The sequence below is a fragment of the Lagenorhynchus albirostris genome, chromosome 9, assembly GCF_949774975.1.
Source record: "Lagenorhynchus albirostris chromosome 9, mLagAlb1.1, whole genome shotgun sequence".
Classification (NCBI taxonomy): Eukaryota; Metazoa; Chordata; class Mammalia; order Artiodactyla; family Delphinidae; genus Lagenorhynchus; species Lagenorhynchus albirostris.
This window is the reverse complement of record NC_083103.1, coordinates 40,521,844-40,542,067: the sequence shown is the minus strand read 5'-3', so window position 1 is coordinate 40,542,067 and position 20,224 is coordinate 40,521,844. Positions and strand designations below refer to the sequence as shown.

Here is a 20,224-nt window from a genome sequence, read left to right as displayed (position 1 = left end):
TGAGGGACAGCAAGCCATTTTCTGTCCATTATATAGAGCTGTTTGGGCCGAGCAGTAACTTAGATATGCCACCTTTTCATGGAAGGGTCCTGTCTTTAATATGCAGAGTAGATGGAAACTTGTAGAAATGTGAGCACGTTGTAAAAAGGATTTCACATTGCATTGTGAATGATGACAACATTTTTAATCGAGAAGAGCATTGCTGTGCATGAGCCAAGAGACTCTTTCTCCTGCTGTTGGGAACTGTTTCCTCCAAGACTCATCCCACCAGTCCGTCATCAGGTGAGAGTGTTTCTTGGGCCACGTGCCAGTTCTTGGATGGCTGAAACGCTTGCCTGGACTCTGGCTACTTGCCCCACAGTGCTCTCAGAGTCACCCACAGTGACTCACGTAGAAAGCTGTTACCTCATTTTGTTGACTTCCATTGTGTGGGCTGACGGTTGAGTTTAGTTGGAAGAAAGGAAAATGAGAACCAGAGATGTGGTGACTAATTGACAATCTCAATTACCAAATGACGCATGAGAACATAGAGGCTCTTAATAAGGAAGGTAAGAGCTTTGCCCTCTACTGGATTTCTTTTGCTATGAGCTACTGGTGAGTCACAGCTGAGCTGGGGCCAGGCACAGTGAGTTCAAGGGGGTTGATGCAATGGCATGAAGATTTTTCAGTGAACAACTTCCAATGGGATCTCATGAGGCAGAAGGGTAGAGGAAGACTCCCATTTCTACTGATGGAAGGCCATAATCTAGAGAAATCCATTCACTGAGTGGCTGTCCCAATGCTGGTGTAGCCCAGATCTGAGCTGAGGTCTACCAACCCCTTACAAGATAGTCAGCTCAAACCCTTATTTCATGCCTTATTATCTCTCGGTTCCAGCTTCTGTGTGTGCTGTCTTTGATTCTGCCTCATGTGGACTCTGAGATAAAAACTCAATACCTTCCTTGATTTCCTCAAAAAACTCCAGACCAACAAAACAGAAAAGATTATAATCAACTTTATTAAAGATATGGGGGTAAAAGGATAAGTCACATCACAGCTTGATAGGTAAATAGGCTAAATTTTCATATTAGGCATTTTTGTTGTCTTCAATTCTTTTGTCCCTCACCTTATCCCTTAACTACCAAGAAGAGTTTCTCCCTTGCTCTTCACCCCCTGTGAGTTCTGGGGCTTCAGCTGTTTCCTCTTTCTCCTTTCACCCATTGCTTCCAGACTGCCCTAAAGGAACTTTAATTTATTTATCCCTCTAGTATATAAAACAATGCAATTTTCCCTAACTCCAGATCACAAACTTGGATGTCCAAAAACATCGATGATCTAACAAGACAGTGGTGATAATGAATAAACAGAACAAACTAACAAAAAACCAAAAAGAGTAGTTATACCACTATTGTTCATTTTACAAATATATGCTAGGTGCCAGGCACTGTTCTAAGCACTGTCCATTTCTAAACAGAAATTTGTACAGTATGTCATCTCTGCCTTCTCGGGATTGGTACCTGGTTTCAGTTGGGATATCACATCTGCTGCCCTTAGGTCAAGTGTTTTGGTCAACTCTGATTCATGCACCTGATAGTTCAGTCATTCATTCAATTCTGGAAGACAGACATCACCTCTGACCTATGCAATTTACTCACTGTGGAGAAGTAGTCAACTAAGGAGAGACTGGGCTCTGGTCTTGGGACTGGAGGCACACTCTCTGAAAAGTTGTAGAGTGCTGTTATGGTCTCCAGATATACTGAAGGGATGAAAAGAAATGATCAAAGGAATGTGATGGTCTATAAGGGAGTTAATACGGTCCCCCAAGAGCCTTCTGTAACAATTATGGCTGGGTACCTGGGGGAGATGTTTGGGGCTGCCTACAGTTCACTCTACTCTCCAGGCCTGTTTGACATGGGTGATCTCAGGGGACCATTTATCAAGAGCTTCCTGCTTCCTTAAATGTGTATAATTGCTATGAGAGAGGCAAATAAACATAAATATTTAAAATGTGGGCTCTGGAGTCAGACTGTCTATGCTTAAATCCTGCCCTTAAGCTTACTAGATGTGACATTAGGCTAGTACTTAATTTTTCCATCCTTGTGTTTTTCAAATGGGTAGCAAGGATAACAGTATCTACTTCACAGGGTTGTTATTAGGTGTGATGGTTAATTTTATGTATCAACTTGACTGGGCTACAGGGTTTCCAGATATTTGTTATACATTATTTATGGGTGTGTCATAAATAATGTATGTTACATTATAATGTGGATATATGTATATATATATAATATATATATACATTATATATATATATTATATATACATATATATATTATATATACATATATATATATTATATATATATAATATATATATGTATATAATACATAATGTGGATGAGATCAACATTTGAATTCACAGACTGAGTAAAATATATTGCCCTCCCCAGTGTGAGTGGGCTTCACCCGATCCATTGAAGCCTGGAAAGAATAAAAGGCTGAATAAGGAAAAATTCTTTCTTTCTGTCTGGCTGTCTGTGAGCTGGGACTTTAGTCTTCAGACTCAGACTCAGACTGGAACTCTATTATCTGTTCTCCTGGGTCTCCAGCTTCCCGACTGTAGATCTTGGACTTCTCAGACTCCCTAATCATGTGAGTCAATTTCTTATAGTAAATATGTTATGTATGTAATTTCCTATTGATTCTATTTCTCTGGAGAAGCCAGATTAATACATAAGGATTATGTAAAATGATCTAAGTAGAGCTCTTAGCATACTACTAAGTGTTGCAGAGTAAGCATTCACATACATCCATGATTCTTCAGATGTTTATCACATCCAGCCTTTGTGCTGGGCACTGTTCCAGGTACTGGAGATACAGTGGTGAACAAGATATTCAAGGAGACTGCTCTCAAAAACCTTACTTTCTAGCGAAAGAAGACAATAATATACAAATAAGTAGATTACAGAGATAATTTCAGAGAGTGGTAAGTTCTGTAAAGGAAGTTATACAGGTTGATGTCATAAAGAGACTGGAGGGACTTCTTTAGATAGGTTGGTTGTGGAAGTTCTTTTTTAAGTAGGTGACATTTGATTTTAAGTTGAAAACTGAAGAGTGATAAGGAGCCAGCCATCAAAAGTAGTGGTGGTAGTAGTGATGGTGATGTGTGTGTGTGTGCACGCGTGCATGTGTGTGTGTGTGTGTGTGTGTGTATTGTGTGGTGTCATAGAAGGGGAGGACTGACAGATAAGGAAGACTTTTCTAGACAGAGAAACCAGCAAGTGCAAAAGCTCTGGAGTGGAAAAGGTCTTGGTGTGTTAGTTCTAAGACTTCCAAAAAGTCCAGTGTGGGTATACAGGTCAGGGGAGACTGGTACCAGAGGGTGCTGGCAAGATTGATGGGAGCTAGACCATGTCTGTCTTAAAGCTATGGAAAAGCATTTAAATTTTTTATCCTAACTATACTGGAGAGTTGTAGGAAGAGGAGTGACCCAGTATGATCTATGCCTTTTACTTTTTTTTTTTTTGCGGTACGCGGGCCTCTCACCGTTGTGGCCTCTCCCGTTGCGGAGCACAGGCTCCGGACGTGCGCAGGCTCAGCAGCCATGGCTCAGAGGCCCAGCCGCTGCTCAGCATGTGGGATCTTTCCGGACCGGGGCACGAACCCGTATCCCCTGCGTCGGCAGGCGGACTCTCAACCACTGCGCCACCAGGGAAGCCCTGATCTATGCTTTTAAAAGATCACTCTGAGAGTTATGTGGAGAAGGAATTACAGAGCCAACAGTCAAATCCAGGAGACTAGTTAGGAGACTACTGGAATTGTTCAGGCAAGAGATGATGGTGGCTTGGACTATGGTCCCTTGTTGCCATGGTCTGAATGTTTATTTATCTCTCCCCACCCCTCAGTTCATATGTTGAACTTCTAATGCTCAATGAGATAGTATTAGGAGTTGGGGACTTGAGAAGGTGATTAGCTCATGAGGGCAGAGCCTTCATTAATGAAATCAATGTGCCCATTAAAGAGACCTCAGAGAGTTCCCTTGCCCCCTTCTTCCATGTGAGGATACAATGAGAAGTCTGCAACCTGGAAGAGGGTCATCCCCTGACCATGTTGGTACTGTGATCTCAGATTTCAGCCTCCAGAACTGTGAGAAATAAATTTCTGTTGTTTATAAGCTACCTAGTCTGTTATTATTTTGTTACAGCTGCCTGAATGGACTAAGATATTGGTGGAGACAGATAAATGGTTGGATTTGGGATGTTTTTAGGGTGGGAGAGTAAATAGGAGTAGAGTAATAGTTAATATATCTAATCGCTGGATTAGATACAGATGAAGGAAAAGGAGGAATTAAGAATGATACCTGCATTTTGAGCTGAATCCACTGAGTTATTTGTGCTGCCGTTTACTATGATGGGTAAAAGTGAGGGAAGAAGAGATTTGGACAGAAAAAAAAAACCAAAATTCTTTTTGGACATGGGTAGATAGAGAGGCTTATTAGACATCTAAATGAAGGTATATGTGATTTACTCAATTCCCATTGAACCCCTTCTTGCAAGCCTTTTTACAGAGGTTAGAACATTAAAAACATTTCTTCTCAGGTCCTCTTGGAGTGAGAATTCCACACAAAATTTAGGCAATCAGAGGCACTGGCAATCAGAGGCATTCATAATTCATTTGGAGGGCAGAAGTGAACATTTTAGGATGTTGGCTGTATGAGAGGAAACTGGATATTCTGGGGCAACCATGGAATTCCCTGGAGTCAAAACTGATATAGGTGAGCAGCAATGGACTTCCCACTACATTTCCATGGGATGATTAGTTTCTCCTGGATGTATTATTCTTGGGTGTGTGGCATCTGGACCTGATTCTCTGGCCCTTTAAAAAATTCTGTAAGCTACTCAATACCTTGTAACAAGTACTGTCCTGTTTAAATTAGCTTGGAGAATTCTGTTATACACAACTAAGCACCCTGATGAATACAGAGTCAGATGTTAACAACTAGCATTATTGCTAAGAGACATTCTGCCATCTCCCAGTCCTCCAGCCTTTCAGGAGTGAGTATGAAAATTTAATTTTAACCCATCAAGATAGCGAGCTGAGAACACCCATACACGAAAAAAGCCTGATATAATTATCTTCAACGATAAACAGAAGATATGCCCCAGTAATTTCTTGGCCAAGGAAATTTCTAAGATGCTAGGTATGAGAAAATAGGGTCTGTTCAACAAGAAATAACAAACCAAGTCATGAAAACTAATAAATCAGGATTGGAATCTCCCCTCCCCCCACTGCCCCAAGTTCATCCAGCATTAATGAGTCTTTGGCAGCGTGTCCTTTATGTTTTCTTTTGAGTGGAAGGGCTTCTGTGTGTGTTTGAGTTATTGCTGCAAGAGACTAGAGGGTACTGGTTTTTCTGGTGTTTGCTTACTGATGAAATAGGCACTGAAGTTAATGGACCCTAAGACTCAGGCACCATGAAAGGCTTTCTAAATACTCTGAGCAAAGACCTTATGAGTCAGATGGGTGGGAATAGTTGACAAAGTGACATCAGCATATCACAGCCTGTTTGCTAATCTATCACAACACAGTATGGATGGGAAACTTATTCTTGCCTATTTCTAGGGAGGGTCATTAGGCAGTGGCAGACTCTTTATAATAATAAAATGGGCTATAGCAGACAGTCTTAGTGCCTCATCAGTCTTTACTATTCCCATTTGTACCTATAGCTTTCTACTGCAAGCACCTATGACTCTCTATCTGGGAATTTTCTCAGGCCACAGAAGCCTGGCCATGCAGGACTGGCCAAGATGTGGTGGGGAGTTAGCACCTGTGGGAGCACCCCTAAACTGGTGATGGGCTGGAGTTGGTGGATAAATAACTTACCATTTTTCGGGGTGGAATAATTCTGAGGCTTTCTCTCTAAAGTGTTCCGGAGGATCTCCAGCAGGATAAAGCCTCAATTACCTGCAGCAGTAACCTGCTTATTATCATACTCTATAATGGTTATCTTCCCTTCCCTGTCTCATTTCGCTGTTCCCTTACTGGTACAACTCCCAAATAGATGGTTTATACCCAAATTCTTGTCTTGGGTTCTGCCTCTGAAGAAACCCAATGTAAGACAATGGTTAACGTGTTATAGCACTTACTAGTTGCCATACACGGTTCTAAGCACTTTATGTTTATTACCTGTTTAATCCTCACAAAGCCCCATTAAATAAGCAATATGATTATATTCATTTTACAAAGGAGGATCCTGAGGCGCAGAAACTTTGAACTATTTGTCTATGGTGAAACAGCTAATAAGTGTGAGAGCCAGGATTTGAACAACAGGCAGTCTGGCTCCAGAATCTGTGCATTTATCTCCTACTCTATACTACAGATTGTCATCCAGTACTGTAGCCACTGGCTAAATGTGGCTCTTTACATTTCAATTAATGAAAACAAATGAAAATTCAGCTCTCTGGTTGCACTGGTTATATTTCGTGTGCTCAAGAGCCACATGTGGCTTGTGGCTATTGTCTTGGGCAGCATAGATTTGGAATATTCCCATTGTTGCCGAAAGTTCTATTGGACAGCACTGTTATACAAGACCCTCTTGTAAACTTATGGTCTGTCTCAAACTTCCTTAACATTATAGAAACACTCACTTATCCAGAAACACCCTCTATAGAAGACATAGTTGAGGGCCAGAAAAAGGGCCAGGAAAATGCATTAGAGCTCTTTACCATTACTCATAAGAGAGACACTCAGATCCTTCCCTTAACCCTCCTCCTTCTGATTTGCTCCAGCCAGTTCTACTGAACATGTGTCTATCGTTTTCCTGATGATGTTGAATTAGCAGGTGAAAATTCAGGTAGACTGGGCCTGGGGCTAGAGGCAGATATATTAACGGTGACCAGAAGAAACCATCACAACCCAAAAATGTGATCCTGAGATTCTGACTAAGAGGATCTCATAGTCAACTGAATATGAATAACTAATATGCTAACTGAAAACAATGGACCAAGAGCTCAAAAGCACAGAAGTTGGAGTCAGCAGGTGTGGAGGTAAACAGTCCAACTAATTCAGGCCCTTACATAGGATGCAACACTGTGACTGATGTTCTCTTGATGACGGCTGTGAGTCATCCAGAGAAGGTTAAGAGGAGCATGTCATGCATTTTAAAAGGGTTTCCATCCAAAATGGCTTTTAAAAATGTGTGTTTTCCATTTAGAGTATGTTTCAGTTACCTGGGAATTTACTTTAGCTAAAACTCTCATTATTCTGAGAGTGTTGACTGCAGGAGATTTGACTCTAATTAGCTTTACAAGAAAGTTTTAAGGACCTGTATTTCTACTTTCTTTGCAGTGTGGAACAATGCTCTCAGACAGGGAGGAGAGAGTCAATTTGGGTCCTGTGAGTCTGAGCCAAGAAAGAATTTTAATCATCTCAGAGGAACCCAACCTGAGTAATTCCTTGACGTCATTCACTGTCCATCTCTCAGAGTGACCAGCTTGGGTCTGGGCCACCATGCTTTGCTCATTCTCTGGAAGGCACAGACAACTCTAAAAATATTCTCTAAGAAGGGACTTCTGTGGGTTAGATGTTGGCATCTCTATTTCTCTGGGGTTTGGAGGAAGAAGCCTCCCGGCTGGTGGCCTATGATGGGGAGTGGGACTCAGTTGAGTCGAGCGTCCAGTGGATTGAATGTAATTTGAGGGTTCTGCAATGACTGTCTGTATCTCCTACCCTTCAGCCAGTCTTCTTAACTGGCTTAGCAGAAGAGAAAGCTGTGTAGAGACATACATTTCTAGGGCAAACTCTAGTAGGGCAGGGAAGGCCATCAAGAAGCAAGGACCCCAGACAAGCTCAGGGCTCTGAGGAATTGGTTGCTTCTGTTGGTGGTGTTATAAGATGGGTTGAAAATTGGAGTGTTTGCAAGCCTTTAAAAGGAGTAGTTAGACCCAAGATTTCCTTCTATATCCTATGTAGTTAGTTGACTAGGTGTCAGAAAAGACTGCAGGATTACCATAATGAATGGTAAAACTCCCAGCCTCCTTTATTACTTATTGGCTTATACTCCACCCCACAACCCCCATCCCGCTGACCCTTGCAGGAGTCCTCTTAGGACAAATGAAAAGCCAAGGGAAAAGACTTACAGTTATTCATTTCATAGTTTAGCCCCCCCACCCCCAATAAAATGACAAGGTTGCTTCTCATCTAATCATTCTATATTCAGGTCCATCGATGGACAACTCTGCCATCCTCATCTTCTGATGAGCATGTTATTACTTCCCTCTGAAATATAAATCAGCAGCAAGGGGGAACTAGAAATGTGCGGGTAGTCTCTAAAGTGAGAAGAACAAAACAAACAACCTATGTTTAACAGCTTCAGAGAGCTAGAAGATGATGTTGCACCCATGAAATAAAAACAGGAGGATGTAAAAAGTAACACAGAATTTTTAAAAAGCTATTGGAAGTTAAAAATATGATCAAAAGAATTTAAAAACAATATAAATTTGAAAAAAAAAATCTCCCAGAAAGTTGAACCGAGAGAGAGAGAGAGAGAGAAAAAAAATTATCAAAGAAATAAAGCAAGAAAATTTCCTTGAATTGAAGAACACGAATTTTCTTATTGCAAGTGTTCTCCCAGTACTTAGAACAATAAATAAAAATAGTCCACACCAAGGCAAAACATCATGGTATTTTAGAAGACTGGAACAGAGGGAGGGAGAGGGAGAGGGAGGGAAGGAGAGGGAGAGTGAGAGAGAGAGAAAGAGAGAGAGAGAAAGAGAGAGAGGAAGAGAACTTATAAAAAATAGAAATGGATTTCTCAACAGTCACACTGGAAATAGAAGACAAATAGAGAATACTTTCACAATTCTGAACGCAAATGATTTCCAACTTAGAATTCTATTTCCGGAAAAATCTATCATATAATGTTGAGTTTGCTCCACCAAAGTGAGGTAGTAAACCAAGAATGAGGGACAAGTAGGACCTAGGAAAAGGAATAAACAGGTGATGGGCAGAAAGAAAATTAAACAAATGAAAAGAGAGGGAATTACTAACTAAAAACAAAACATACAAAGAAATGTAATCAAAGTACAATATGTGGCTCAGCTAGTCTGTACATGGTCTTCATAATATAAACACTGAATATCTATTTGACAAATAGATGATATTACTATAATGAAAGGGTGCAAGGATAGGTATGTGTTTTATTTGGGTGGAGGGTGATATACAAGGACTCTTGTTAAATACACCACTGTAATATAAGCATCAGGACGGCAGGGGTTTTTGTTTCATTCACTGTGAGTTGCTAGTGCCTAGAACAATGCCTGGCACATAGTAGGTCCTCAATAAATATTCATTGAGTGAATAAAACTTTCCCCTAAGGAATATTTCTCCAAAGAAATTTGTAAAGAAAGCAGAGAGTAAGTTAAAGCAAATAAAAATAAACTTCAGAAGCTACAGTACATGGAATCTGTTTCTCTCTACAATTTAATGACAATCATTTTCAAAATTTAAAGGTTAAGTACATAAACTAGTTAAACCAAGCATCGAAACATTTGAGACAATTTAAAAGCAAAAGATATTCCTGGGAAACCATTCGCTGTAAATCCTCATGCTAGTTAGACTGGGGATGCCTTGAAGCTCAGAACAGTTCCAGGAAAATCAAAATGTAATTTTCTCGATTTAGAAAACACATTTTATTGACTTTTTCTTCCATTATGTCACAAATATAATAAAGGATGGGTTGAGGAAAAATGCCTTATTTTGCTTTTCAAGCTGGAGTTCAGAAGAGAAGCCCTTCCTCTCACGTTAGATTCCAGAAAGTTTTCACCATGACACTGATTCCTTTTATGAAATAAAAAGAGGTGCGTCTTTGGATCAGCAATCTGCTTTTCCATCTAATGGATCTAAACTGGGTGCAATTCACCTTGGCTGTGAATTTACTGCTGACTCTTAAGGGAATGAACTCTTGGAACTGTTCATTCATCGTCCTCTCCCTCACTCCCCTGTCACCGAACATTTGCTGTGCACCTACTATGCTCCAAACACTGTGCAAAGACACTAGTGGAGGAAGATTAGGTTAAATAATTCTGGGTACGCAGTGCTAAAATAGCCGGTCCCTTCGGGGTCTCCAAGAAGACATTGGAAGCGCAGTACCAGGACAATTTGTGTGAAGATGGGCTTCCTGGTCCGGGTGCGCACTCCTCTTTCTTGTCAGAGCGCAAGGATCCGAGTCTCTGCAGCTTTTATAGAAACTTTCACCAACTTTACCCCAGGCAGGAGCTCTGCTCGGATTGTGGGCTACGCATCGCGTGCCTTTGGAGTGGAAGGCGCCGCCGGGGATTGTGCCCCGCTAGAGGTGGCAGCAAGGCTGTCGGTCCTAACACTTCAGAAAAGTTCTAGTGACACAGACAGAGTCTCTGGAGAGGCTGTCAGCTTTTCAGTCCTTAGCCCCAAGAGTTCAAAGTTACCCCTAAATTCATATTTTGGGGCCTCTTGGGAGGCCAAACCCCAAACGCGACTCCTGCGCTCTCTGCGGGCTTCCCCGCTCAGCTCGCCACAGATAACTTGGAGGAGGCTAGGGAGCGTGGGGCCCAAGCTCTGGGGCCTTCCGGACCTTCTCTCCTACCCCGCCCGCTGCGCTGGTCCTCTCTGGGGAGCGGTGCTGCCCGGAGCTGCTGGGACGGGCTCTACTCTCTGCCAGACCTCAGAGACGGTGGCAGTGGTCCGGGAAGAGGCGGCGAAGAGGGCGGAGGCGTTAGTCATCTCCCAGCTGCGCCTTTCCACCTGGCAGTCCCTTTCCCCGTCCAGAGTCCGGGAAAGGGACGCAGGAGTGTCCCCTCACATTTGCAGGGCTCTGGGAGAAGGGCCCTCAAGTAAAGGCCGCTTCGGTGTCACCGGTTGCATCCGGAAGCGAGCCCTACCATTGGGGCGCAGAGAGACAGTCCCACTGTTACAGCGGAACCGCTTCGAGAGCAGCGCTTTCTGGTGTGGGGTCCTGGGAGTCCTCCTGCCCTGCTTCCTGCCGCCAGAGCCCGCAGCCACCTTCTCGGCGCGGCGCAGCGTTCCCGGGGGTAGGGGAGACTCCGGGTCAAGCAGCCTCTGTGCCTTCTGCCCGCCGGGGTAGCAGGCCCGGCAAGAGTCGCCCGGTTTGGCGGCCCGGATTCTTTGGGGCTGTGACCTGGAGTTTCGGTTGCCCAGGTGCTGGAGGGCCGTCTTCGGCCCGCAAGAGGGGTTCTGCCACAGAAAATAAGACCAGGAGGGCCTAGACAGACGTCCCCTGAGCTCCCTTCTGACCTGCAGAAACGGTCGTCACCAGCTGCGGACATTCCGCCAGCCTCTGGCTTCGCTCCCTGCCCCGCACCCCTGGGCGAGGCTTCCGGAGAGGCTTCGCGAGCTCAGGAGGGCCCGGCGGGAGCACTTGGGGTCGCAGCTACCACGTTCAGCAGGGCTAGCCTGAGGGCCTGAAGGTGGTTGCGCTCCTTCACTTCCGCACTGCCTCTACCCCCATGACACTCTACGCCCCTTCAGCCAGAGCTGGGATCTTCTCCCAGCTCCCTGGTGTCGCGGGCGCCCGCCGCGCGGACTCCAGACCCGGCTTTCCGTAAGGAAAGAGGGAAAGGCAGAGTCCGTGCGCGTGCCTGTGCTTGTGTCTATGTCCGTGCTTGGGGGACAGTGTGTACCCCTGTGCATATAAAACTTGCCTGTTTCTGAAAGCAGAAACTCGGGGGGCTGCTTTCGGATCTGGGCGAGGTCGGTATGGGTGGATGCGAGCTCCCTCCTTTGCGAACAGCTGGTGAGGGCGCATCTGCTGCAGCGAGTGCTGGCGATCTGCGGAGTGTCTGTGTGTGAGTGCGAAAGGAGAGCGTGTGGCTGGGGTCCAGGTAGGTGAGCGCTGGACGCGCACCCGCCGGCCTGTGGCTGCGAGTGGCGCGTGTGTGAAAGTCCAAAGGTTGCCCCGTTGGTAGGCGCTGACCCCGGACAGATCTGCAATCAAGGGCTTCAGGGAAGTGGGGCTGGGGTGTAGGGCGAGACAGGTGGAAACCCGGACACAGGCGTCCTGGCCCAGCAGCTTGGAAAACAGAAGGCAGAGGCGCCGGACAGCTGTGTAAACCAACTCCAGCGCCGCAGCGCAGGATCCCCGGTTAGAGTGGGGGATGCAGAACCCGCAGTCGAGAATTCGGGAGCACGAGAGGAATGCCTAGCCCTCTGCGCAGACAGTGCGAGTCCTCTCTTTCACTCCTACCCGTCCCAGAGAAGCGAGAAGAAAGAGGCTAGGTTGCCAGACTGGCAGCAAACCAACTTTGCGGGGCCCTGGGCGCCAGGGCGCTGTTGAAGGAGAGGACGGAGTGGAGGATATCCCAGATCACCCTAGTTGGTCCAGAGGGATCAATTTTTTAAGGGCCCTTTCCCCCCACCATCCCCTTCTTCCACCGTGGTCTATTTCATCTGAGATCCCTTCAGAATCTAAGGGACCAGGCCGGAGTCCCTACTGGCGTGGCTGGAGGGAGTGCAAGGCCGGAGTTCAGGCACAAAGAAAGTGAGAGAAACTCTGGCCCCTCACTGTCGGTGACACCAAACTCTACACAATTTTCTCCCACTTTCTGGACGTCGAAGTCTCTCCGCTCTCTCCGAGCCCTCCCGCTGCCCAAGCAATGACCTCATTGCGAGTGACAGCCAGAGCGGATGGTTCCCCTCCCTAGTGGACTGGTGTGCGGAGCGCGAGCAATGACGCAATCGGAGCTGGGTCGCTCCTGGCCACTTTGGATTGGCCGCGCGGGCTCGTGGGGACCTCCCCGCCCCCCATCAGTGGCATAAGAGCAGAGAGCTCCGCGGGGAAGACGCCCACAGCAGGCGTTTTGTCCATCCGGGTGGACCCGCATCTCGCGCTCTCCTGAAACTCGAATCGCCAGGTGAGAACTTCCCACTCTGCTCACTCTTAATTACCAGCCTCTGCATAGTTCATCTAATTTGCCCCATCTGCCTGCCTGCCTCTCTTTGCTTCTCACGGCCATCCCGGCCCACCTATAGCCAGGTGCTGCTAGCTGTCTCTCCCCTTGGAAGAAGACAGGAGACTGGGGCTGTCAGCTCGTTTTCTTCTAACTAGCTCCAGTGGAACCGCAAGCATCCCCAGGGCTTCGCCTGGGCGCTGGAAGTTCCGTGAGCCCAGCCCTAGCTTCCTAGCCTTCCTGGGTCTGCAGCCCCTGCATTTGTGCCAGTCCTTTGCGTGCAGGATTCTTCCCGAGTTTGGTCTGGGAGTGCCCTGAGCAGTCTGTGTCCCGAGGGATCACGTTTGGGTCTCAGGACGGTTGAGCCCTGAAACTTCCTCTGAGGCGCCTCCAGCCTGCAAGCGTCCCTGGGGCATTGGCGCGGGCTTGGGGCAGTGCAGTCAGCCGGCCAGAACATTGAGCTGGCGCCCAGCACCTGCTGCTAAACTGCGCTTCAGCAGAGGCTGGCTGTTCGGGCAGAGCCGAGAGACGCCAGTAACCGGCACGTTAAATGATCCCCAACCCAAACCCACAGACTGAGAGATTAGCGCTCCTTTCCAGTTTACCCTTACTGCCTTCCTTTCCCAACTGTTGGTGGCAAAGTCCAGAGGAGGTGAAGGTGGTCCTAGATTTCTCAGTCCCTATGAAGACAGGCACAGTCCACAGCAAGGGTGGGTTCTCGCTTGGTTTCTGCATAGGGCAGAAGGTGTGGATTTATGTGCATGTGCATGGCTTCTTCCTGGCTTTCCACGGGACAAAACCGGAATCCCCCACCCTCACCCCAGGACACCTGTTTCTGCTGTACCATGCGATTCAGTGTAATGTATATTTTGAGATTCAAAGCAGCCCATCTGGCAAATGAACCGAACTGAGCCGTGGGGAGGCGGGGTAACCTGCCCGAATTCTCAAGGCAGTTGTGGCAGAGGCCGGGCCGGACTGGAACTTGGGTCTGTGGGCTCCAGGCGGTGCTTGGTCTTGGTGCAGTGGTAACGTCATTCTCCCTTTACAGAGAGGCATCATGGGCTTCGGGAAGTCCTCCCCCTTCCTGGCTTTCAGCATCTTGGTCCTGTGCCAGGCAGGCAGTCTCGAGGCAACACCACTCAGGTGAGACAGCCTGAAGCCACGAGAGCATTCCCCTTCCACTGCCCCTGGGATCAGGCGGTTCTGTGCCTCTGAAGTCACAGCAGCGGGAGACTCACAGTGAATCAACACCCTCAGGTGTACACTGGGCTTGAGCCCTGTGGGCTGGGAGTCAGGAGAGCCACATCCTCAGGGATAAGCCACAGAGACCAGGAAGCCTGGCTGCTTATCCTGGGAAGGAGGCAGGCAGGGACTTAGAGTCTGTGTTGGGTTTGCTTCCTCTCTCCAGGTCTGCTTTGGAGACCCTCCCAGATCCCGGGTCACTCAGTGAGAAGGAAGGGCGCCTCCTGCTGGCTGCACTGGTGAAGGCCTATGTGCAGAGCAAGACCAATGAGCTGGAGCAGGAGACGGAGGACTCCAGGTAAGGCTCAGCACCCAGCCCTGGCATATTCACGAGGACATATCCCAGAGAGGTAGGAGAGACCGCATTGGGCCAAGAGTTCAGCAGATTGTCCCTGTTCGCCAGGACCTGGGACTCAGTCATTCTCAGCCTACGTGGAAGACAGAGGTCCACATGCAACTGGAGGGACTGTGGTTAGACACATTAAAAAGATCCATTCCTGAAAGCTGTTAGGAAATGAAATGGGGAGGTGTGGAATCACTTACTCTGGGAATTGGTCTTGCCCGACTAAGGAGAACACCCAGCACTGGATGAGTTAGGACTGGTAAGTGTGAAGCCAGGGGATGGGCTGTTATAGCTCTGGATGTCTTAGAAATTTAACCTGTGTATGTTGTTCTTTCACACCTGCAAGGCACCTTCATTGCACATTTGAAAGGTGAAACCAAAGGCCTTGCAGAGGGTGGGGTCAGGTAGAGCAGTGTCTGAGGTAGGTCCGGGGCCTTTAGATGTGTAGAATCTGTGGAGATGTGCATGTTCTCATGGGGCCAGACACCCCTCCCCAGTCGCACCTCCCTGTGCACCCTGAGCTTGGAGCTCACACCAGCAGAGTCACATGTTGCACCTGCATTCACCCTGAGAACCTCTCTGCAGAGCATGAAGGACTGAGCAGCATGTGGAATGCCAGAAAAGGTCACCCCTTCCCCACCACAGCCCTTCCCTGCACTGCCCTGGCTCAGCGAACCTCTGAGTTCTCCTAATGGAGGATGCGTGAGCCACCCTCCTGCCTGCCCCTCTCATCTCTCTGCTCCAGGCACCCCCTCCTGGGTCTAACCTTCTGCATGACTGCCCTCAGGGGCAGCCCTGGTGCATGGTTTTGTCTGGCATGTCTTTTCCCTGCAGCCTGGATGGCTCCAGAGCTAAGCGGTGCAGTAATCTGAGTACCTGTGTGCTGAGCGCGTACTGGAAGGACCTGAACAACTTTCATAGATTCTCTGGCATGGGCTTCGGGCCTGAAACACCTGGCAAGAAAAGTGACATAGCCAGCAGCTTGGAGAGGGACCGCTCCTCCCATTTTGGGGTGCCCCAAGATGCCAAGTGAACTCCTTCCACTCACTCCTTCCTGATTTCCTTTCTTGCTCCCATGGATGAAGTTAATGCATGCAGATTTTGCCTGGATTGCTCTTCAAGCTGGTATTGGTAGCTTTGCTTATGACAGAGAATGCTGGGGACCACAGGATGGAAAGAAAGAGAGCAGGACTCACAGACAAGGTTAGAGATAAGAGAGTGAGGGAAGCTTCTGAGATACCAGAGAATGTCATGGGCAGAGCCGTCCAATTCCTGCTTCATCCCTCATGCCTCATCATTGATGAATAAACCTATTTTCTAAAAGGATTTGCACTTTGGTGGTCATTATTCTGGTCCCTGTCCCAGGCCTGAGAGTGCCCAGGGCCTATGCTTGAAAGTAGCCTTAGCCTTAGGGTAGTAGGATGCAGGGCTTGGTGAGGGTCCCTGTGAACCAGCTCCAGCAATGAGAACAGGTGTGCTGAGGAGCAGGTAAGCATTTCTGGGGGACGATGCTGCAAACCCTGTGCTCTGAGCCTCTTCCAGGTAAGACTTCAGGGAATTTTCATTTTTCTATGGAAAGTGGTTTTGTTGGTGCTCGTGGCTAGGGTATGGCGTCTATATGCTCCTTACATGTTGGGGTGGGCGTATGTAAGGAGTGATAAGTATAGGGTTTTAGCACTTGCCACATGGCTTAGAACTGGATTTTTTTGTGAAAATCTTTGGGCAGGGCTTCTAGCAAAGGCCGCCAGGCCATTTGCCCTAACAGCTTTGATAACTGCATTTAGGAGAAACACCTATTCTTAAGTGGTGTGTCAAAGAGCTACAATTCTCTTTATGAAGGCCTTATGGGGTAGGCTCCTGCCCCAGCCTCTCACTGACAGGCCTTCTCTTTTTCTCCATCCTGCAAAGCAGCATCACTGCCCAGAAGAGGTCCTGCAACACCGCCACCTGTGTGACCCATCGGCTGGCAGGCTTGCTGAGCAGATCTGGGGGTGTGGTGAAGAGCAACTTCGTGCCCACCGATGTGGGGTCTGAAGCCTTTGGCCGGCGCCGCAGGGACCTTCAGGCCTGAGCAGTGCAATGACTCTGGGAAGAAGGTGATTGCCTTGTACTGTCAGATGGGAGGGGAAGGGATTTGGAGGTTAGGACCCACATTTTGAAACCCACTGGACCTAGCTGCAGATCCCTTCTCTCCACTTACATTATTCTTCTTGAGTTAGTGAGTTCCTTCTACAACTCAGCTTGAAATCAGAGCACTAGGACAGGCTGCAGAGATGCAGTGTCATCTTTCTGAGAAGAGAGAAAAAAAAAAAACTTGCTGTATTTAGAAAGGTAGGGCCTTGCAAATCTTAGCCTGGGCCACTTGTCATTAATGAACCCAGTTTCAGAAAGCACTCAACTCTTGATCAGTATTCACAGATTCAGACCAGAGGGCTATAATCATAATACTACTGCTGATATTAATAGTTACCATTGAATTGTTTGCTTATCATTTGCCTTCAAAGCTTGCTTACATCTCATATCCATAATTTATAAATAGTGTTCAGTTGAAGAAGCACTTCTATAAATTTGTGTTCTTTCAGTAAGAATTGTGATTATTTTCTTCTTGTCCTTCTGATTCTCCTAATTCTCTTTCTTCTTCTTTTCCTCTTCCTCCTCCTCTTCTTTTTTATTTTATTTCTTTTTCATCTCAGGTTACCAGGAAGCTGAACTCACCACTTCTATTAACTTCTGTTGACAACAATTTGGTGAGGAGGCCCCAAGGAAGATATACATGTTTGCATCCTAATAGATATCCAAAAAAAAGCACCTTTGTCACTTGAAAGGAATGAAACTGAATGCAAAATAAGCTAATTCCATATTTCTTGTGCATCTTTTTTATATTTGATTCTTTGTGCAGTAAATGTGATGGCATCTCTCATTAGCTTATCTGGTAGCAAATTGGTTCTTTGAAAGCTGTCCTGTTGACCATGGCAGCTCCGCCAAATCTTAGGGGGACATTAAATCACTGCCTCTACGGCCTCTGGGGACACATGGTAATGGTGATGCTATGCTTTATTGTCTAAGAACATGGTTGTATAATTTGTTTAAAGAAATGTCAATATTGTGCCATTTGTGAACTTCATTAAGATTAAAGACATATTTTCGATACACTTGTTTCAAGACCCGGTTGGTTCTTTTCAAATTGTCTTCCTATTTGATAGCAATAATAATAATAATAGACATATTTTGAGGGATGACTATGGGCCAGATGATGTTCCAAGGTAGTGCTTTATACCTATTAATTCAGTTACTCTTCAGGACAACCCCACAGGGCTAGACCCCATTATCATTTCCACTTTACATGTAGGGAAACAGAGGCATGGAGAAGTGAAGTCCAAGGTCACACAAATAGACAGTGGCAAACACAGGTGCTGATTTCCAGAGCTTACAGTTGAAACCACTGCAGCGTATGCTTTTCAACAATGGCTCCTGTTGTTTTCCAGAGACCTGTGAGCCATTCTTTGACCTAGCTGCCTCACATGGTAGACCCTCAGATTTTTGAAGACAAATGGAAAATTTAAAACATACAAACAACCTAGTCTTTCTATAATAAAATGAATCCCTTCTACCCATTACTTGGTGCTATAGGCTGCATGTTTGTGTCCCTCCCCAAATTTATATGTTGAAACCTAACCCCCAGAGTTAGGAGGTGGAGCCTTGGGGAGGTGATTAGGTCACAAGGTTAGTCCCCTCATGAATGGGATTAGTGCCCTTATAAAGGAGGCCTGAGAGAACTCCCTTGCTCCTTCTGCATATAAATTTACAGTGAGAAATTTGCTGTGAATGAGGAAGTGGTACCCCACCAGATATTGAATCTGTAGGTACCCTGGTCTTGAACTTCCCAGCCTCCAGAACTGTAAGAACTAAATATTTGTTTTTTATAAGCCACCCAGTTTGCGGTATTTTGTTACAGTAGCCTGAATGGACTAAGACATTTGGCTTCAACAAGGATCAATTTGCGGCCAATGTTATTACATCTATGAGCCATCTTCTTCCCCCAGACCTCCCCTACCACCCAATATATCCATAAATATTTCCCCTTGTATCTCCAAATGGGAAGGACTTTTAAATATAACCAAAATTCCATTTAACAATTAAATAGTTCAAATCCCTCAATTACCTTATATATTAGATATATGATATCATATATATTAATCTTATATAAATTATATATATTATGTATATAAATATAAATCAGGGCTTAAATTAGGTCTTCACTTTGCTGCTGGTTGATCGTTTTAAGGCACTTCCCATCTAGAGGTTTCACCTCTATCTTTTTTTTCCCTCCTGCAATTTATTTGTTGGAGAGACTAAGTTATTTGTCTAATGGAGTTTCCCATATTCTGAATTTTGATGGCTACACCCTTGTGGTGAGGTTTAACATGCTCCTTTATCAATTGTATTTCTTGTGAGTGAGAGTGGGAAAGGGGAAAGAAAAGTGGAAGATGAGGTCAGAGATGTAATGAGGAAGACAGATCATGTAGGACTTCATAGGGCACAGGAAATACCCGGGCTTTCTATCAGTCAATTTCTAGTCCATAGAACAGAAACCACATCAGTGATTTTAACAGAAAGTATACTCTAAGACATTGACTAAGTAGGCAATAGAGTACTGAAAAGGCAAAAGAAAACAAGAAATAGTGCAGAGATAAAAACCAAAGGAAGCAGCTACCATCCACAGGGCTGGGAAAATGAGGGGAAGTGGTGAGGGAATTAGAATCTAGGAACTTAAAGAAGAATTCTCAGACCATTGAGAAGGAAGGTCATCTGATGCTGGTATTGAAGCAACAGCAGCACGCATTGAAGGGGTGCAACGAGACTGTTTTAGGAGTGTAGGAAAGAACACAAAACTGCAAACAGGAACCAATTTCCCTGGCAGAGTAGAGAAACTGGGGGTGATGCTGACAGAGACAGAAATCAAAATAAGAAGAAGCAAGTTTCTTCTTCATGCCTTCTTGTTTCCTTTGAGGACCTCCAATTGGCAGGGATCCACCTGACAAAGAAAAATGTGGTTTGCAGAGTTCCAGCCCCAGTATCTCTTTATAAGCATATATATTTACATTTTTATAGAGAAAAGCCATTTTTTGGGCATACAATTCAATGGGTTTTGACAGTGCATTTGAGTCATGTAATCACCATCACAATAAAGGCACAAAACAGTTTCATCACTCCTCAGAAGTCCCCCATTTCTCCTTTGCAGTCAGTTGCCCCCTCAGTCTTTAAACCCTGATAACAACTGTTATGTTCTCTCTCTATAGTTTTTAAAAATATTTATCTTTTAAAATTGATATATAATTAACATATGACATTGTATCAGTTTTAGGTGTCCAGTGTAATGATTTGATATATGCGTATATTGTGAAATCACCACAGTAAGTTCGTCCATCACTACACACAGTTACAATGTTTTTTCTTGCGATGAGAACTTTAAGATTTATTCTCTTGGCAACTTTCAGATAGATAATAGAGTAGTGTTAACTATAGTCACCATGCTGTGCATTACATCTCCAGGACTTCTTTATCTTATAACTGGAAGTTTGTACTTCTTGACTGCCTTCACCCATTTGCAGCTCCCTACCCTCACCTCTGGCAACCACAGATCTGTTCTCTGTTTCTATGAGTTCGGTTTTGGGGTTTTTTTCATACATAAGTGATATCATACAGTATTTGTCTTTCTC

General features: G+C 45.7%; 1 protein-coding gene across 2 annotated transcripts; it reads left to right on the top strand.

The window, feature by feature from the left end:
• Positions 1–12,823: 12,823 nt before the first annotated feature.
• On the top strand, positions 12,824–17,654 carry CALCB (calcitonin related polypeptide beta). Of its 2 annotated transcripts, XM_060157783.1 has the most exons (5): positions 12,824–12,883; positions 13,968–14,062; positions 14,328–14,459; positions 16,416–16,600; positions 17,198–17,654. In XM_060157783.1, exons 2-4 carry the CDS (start codon positions 13,977–13,979, stop codon positions 16,573–16,575), a joined length of 378 nt encoding a protein of 125 aa, XP_060013766.1. In that variant the 5' UTR covers positions 12,824–12,883; positions 13,968–13,976; the 3' UTR covers positions 16,576–16,600; positions 17,198–17,654. The 2 variants fall into 2 exon arrangements, with proteins under 2 accessions (XP_060013766.1, XP_060013765.1); XM_060157782.1 differs by lacking the exon at positions 17,198–17,654 and having other exon boundaries at positions 15,339–16,488.
• Positions 17,655–20,224: the final 2,570 nt, after the last annotated feature.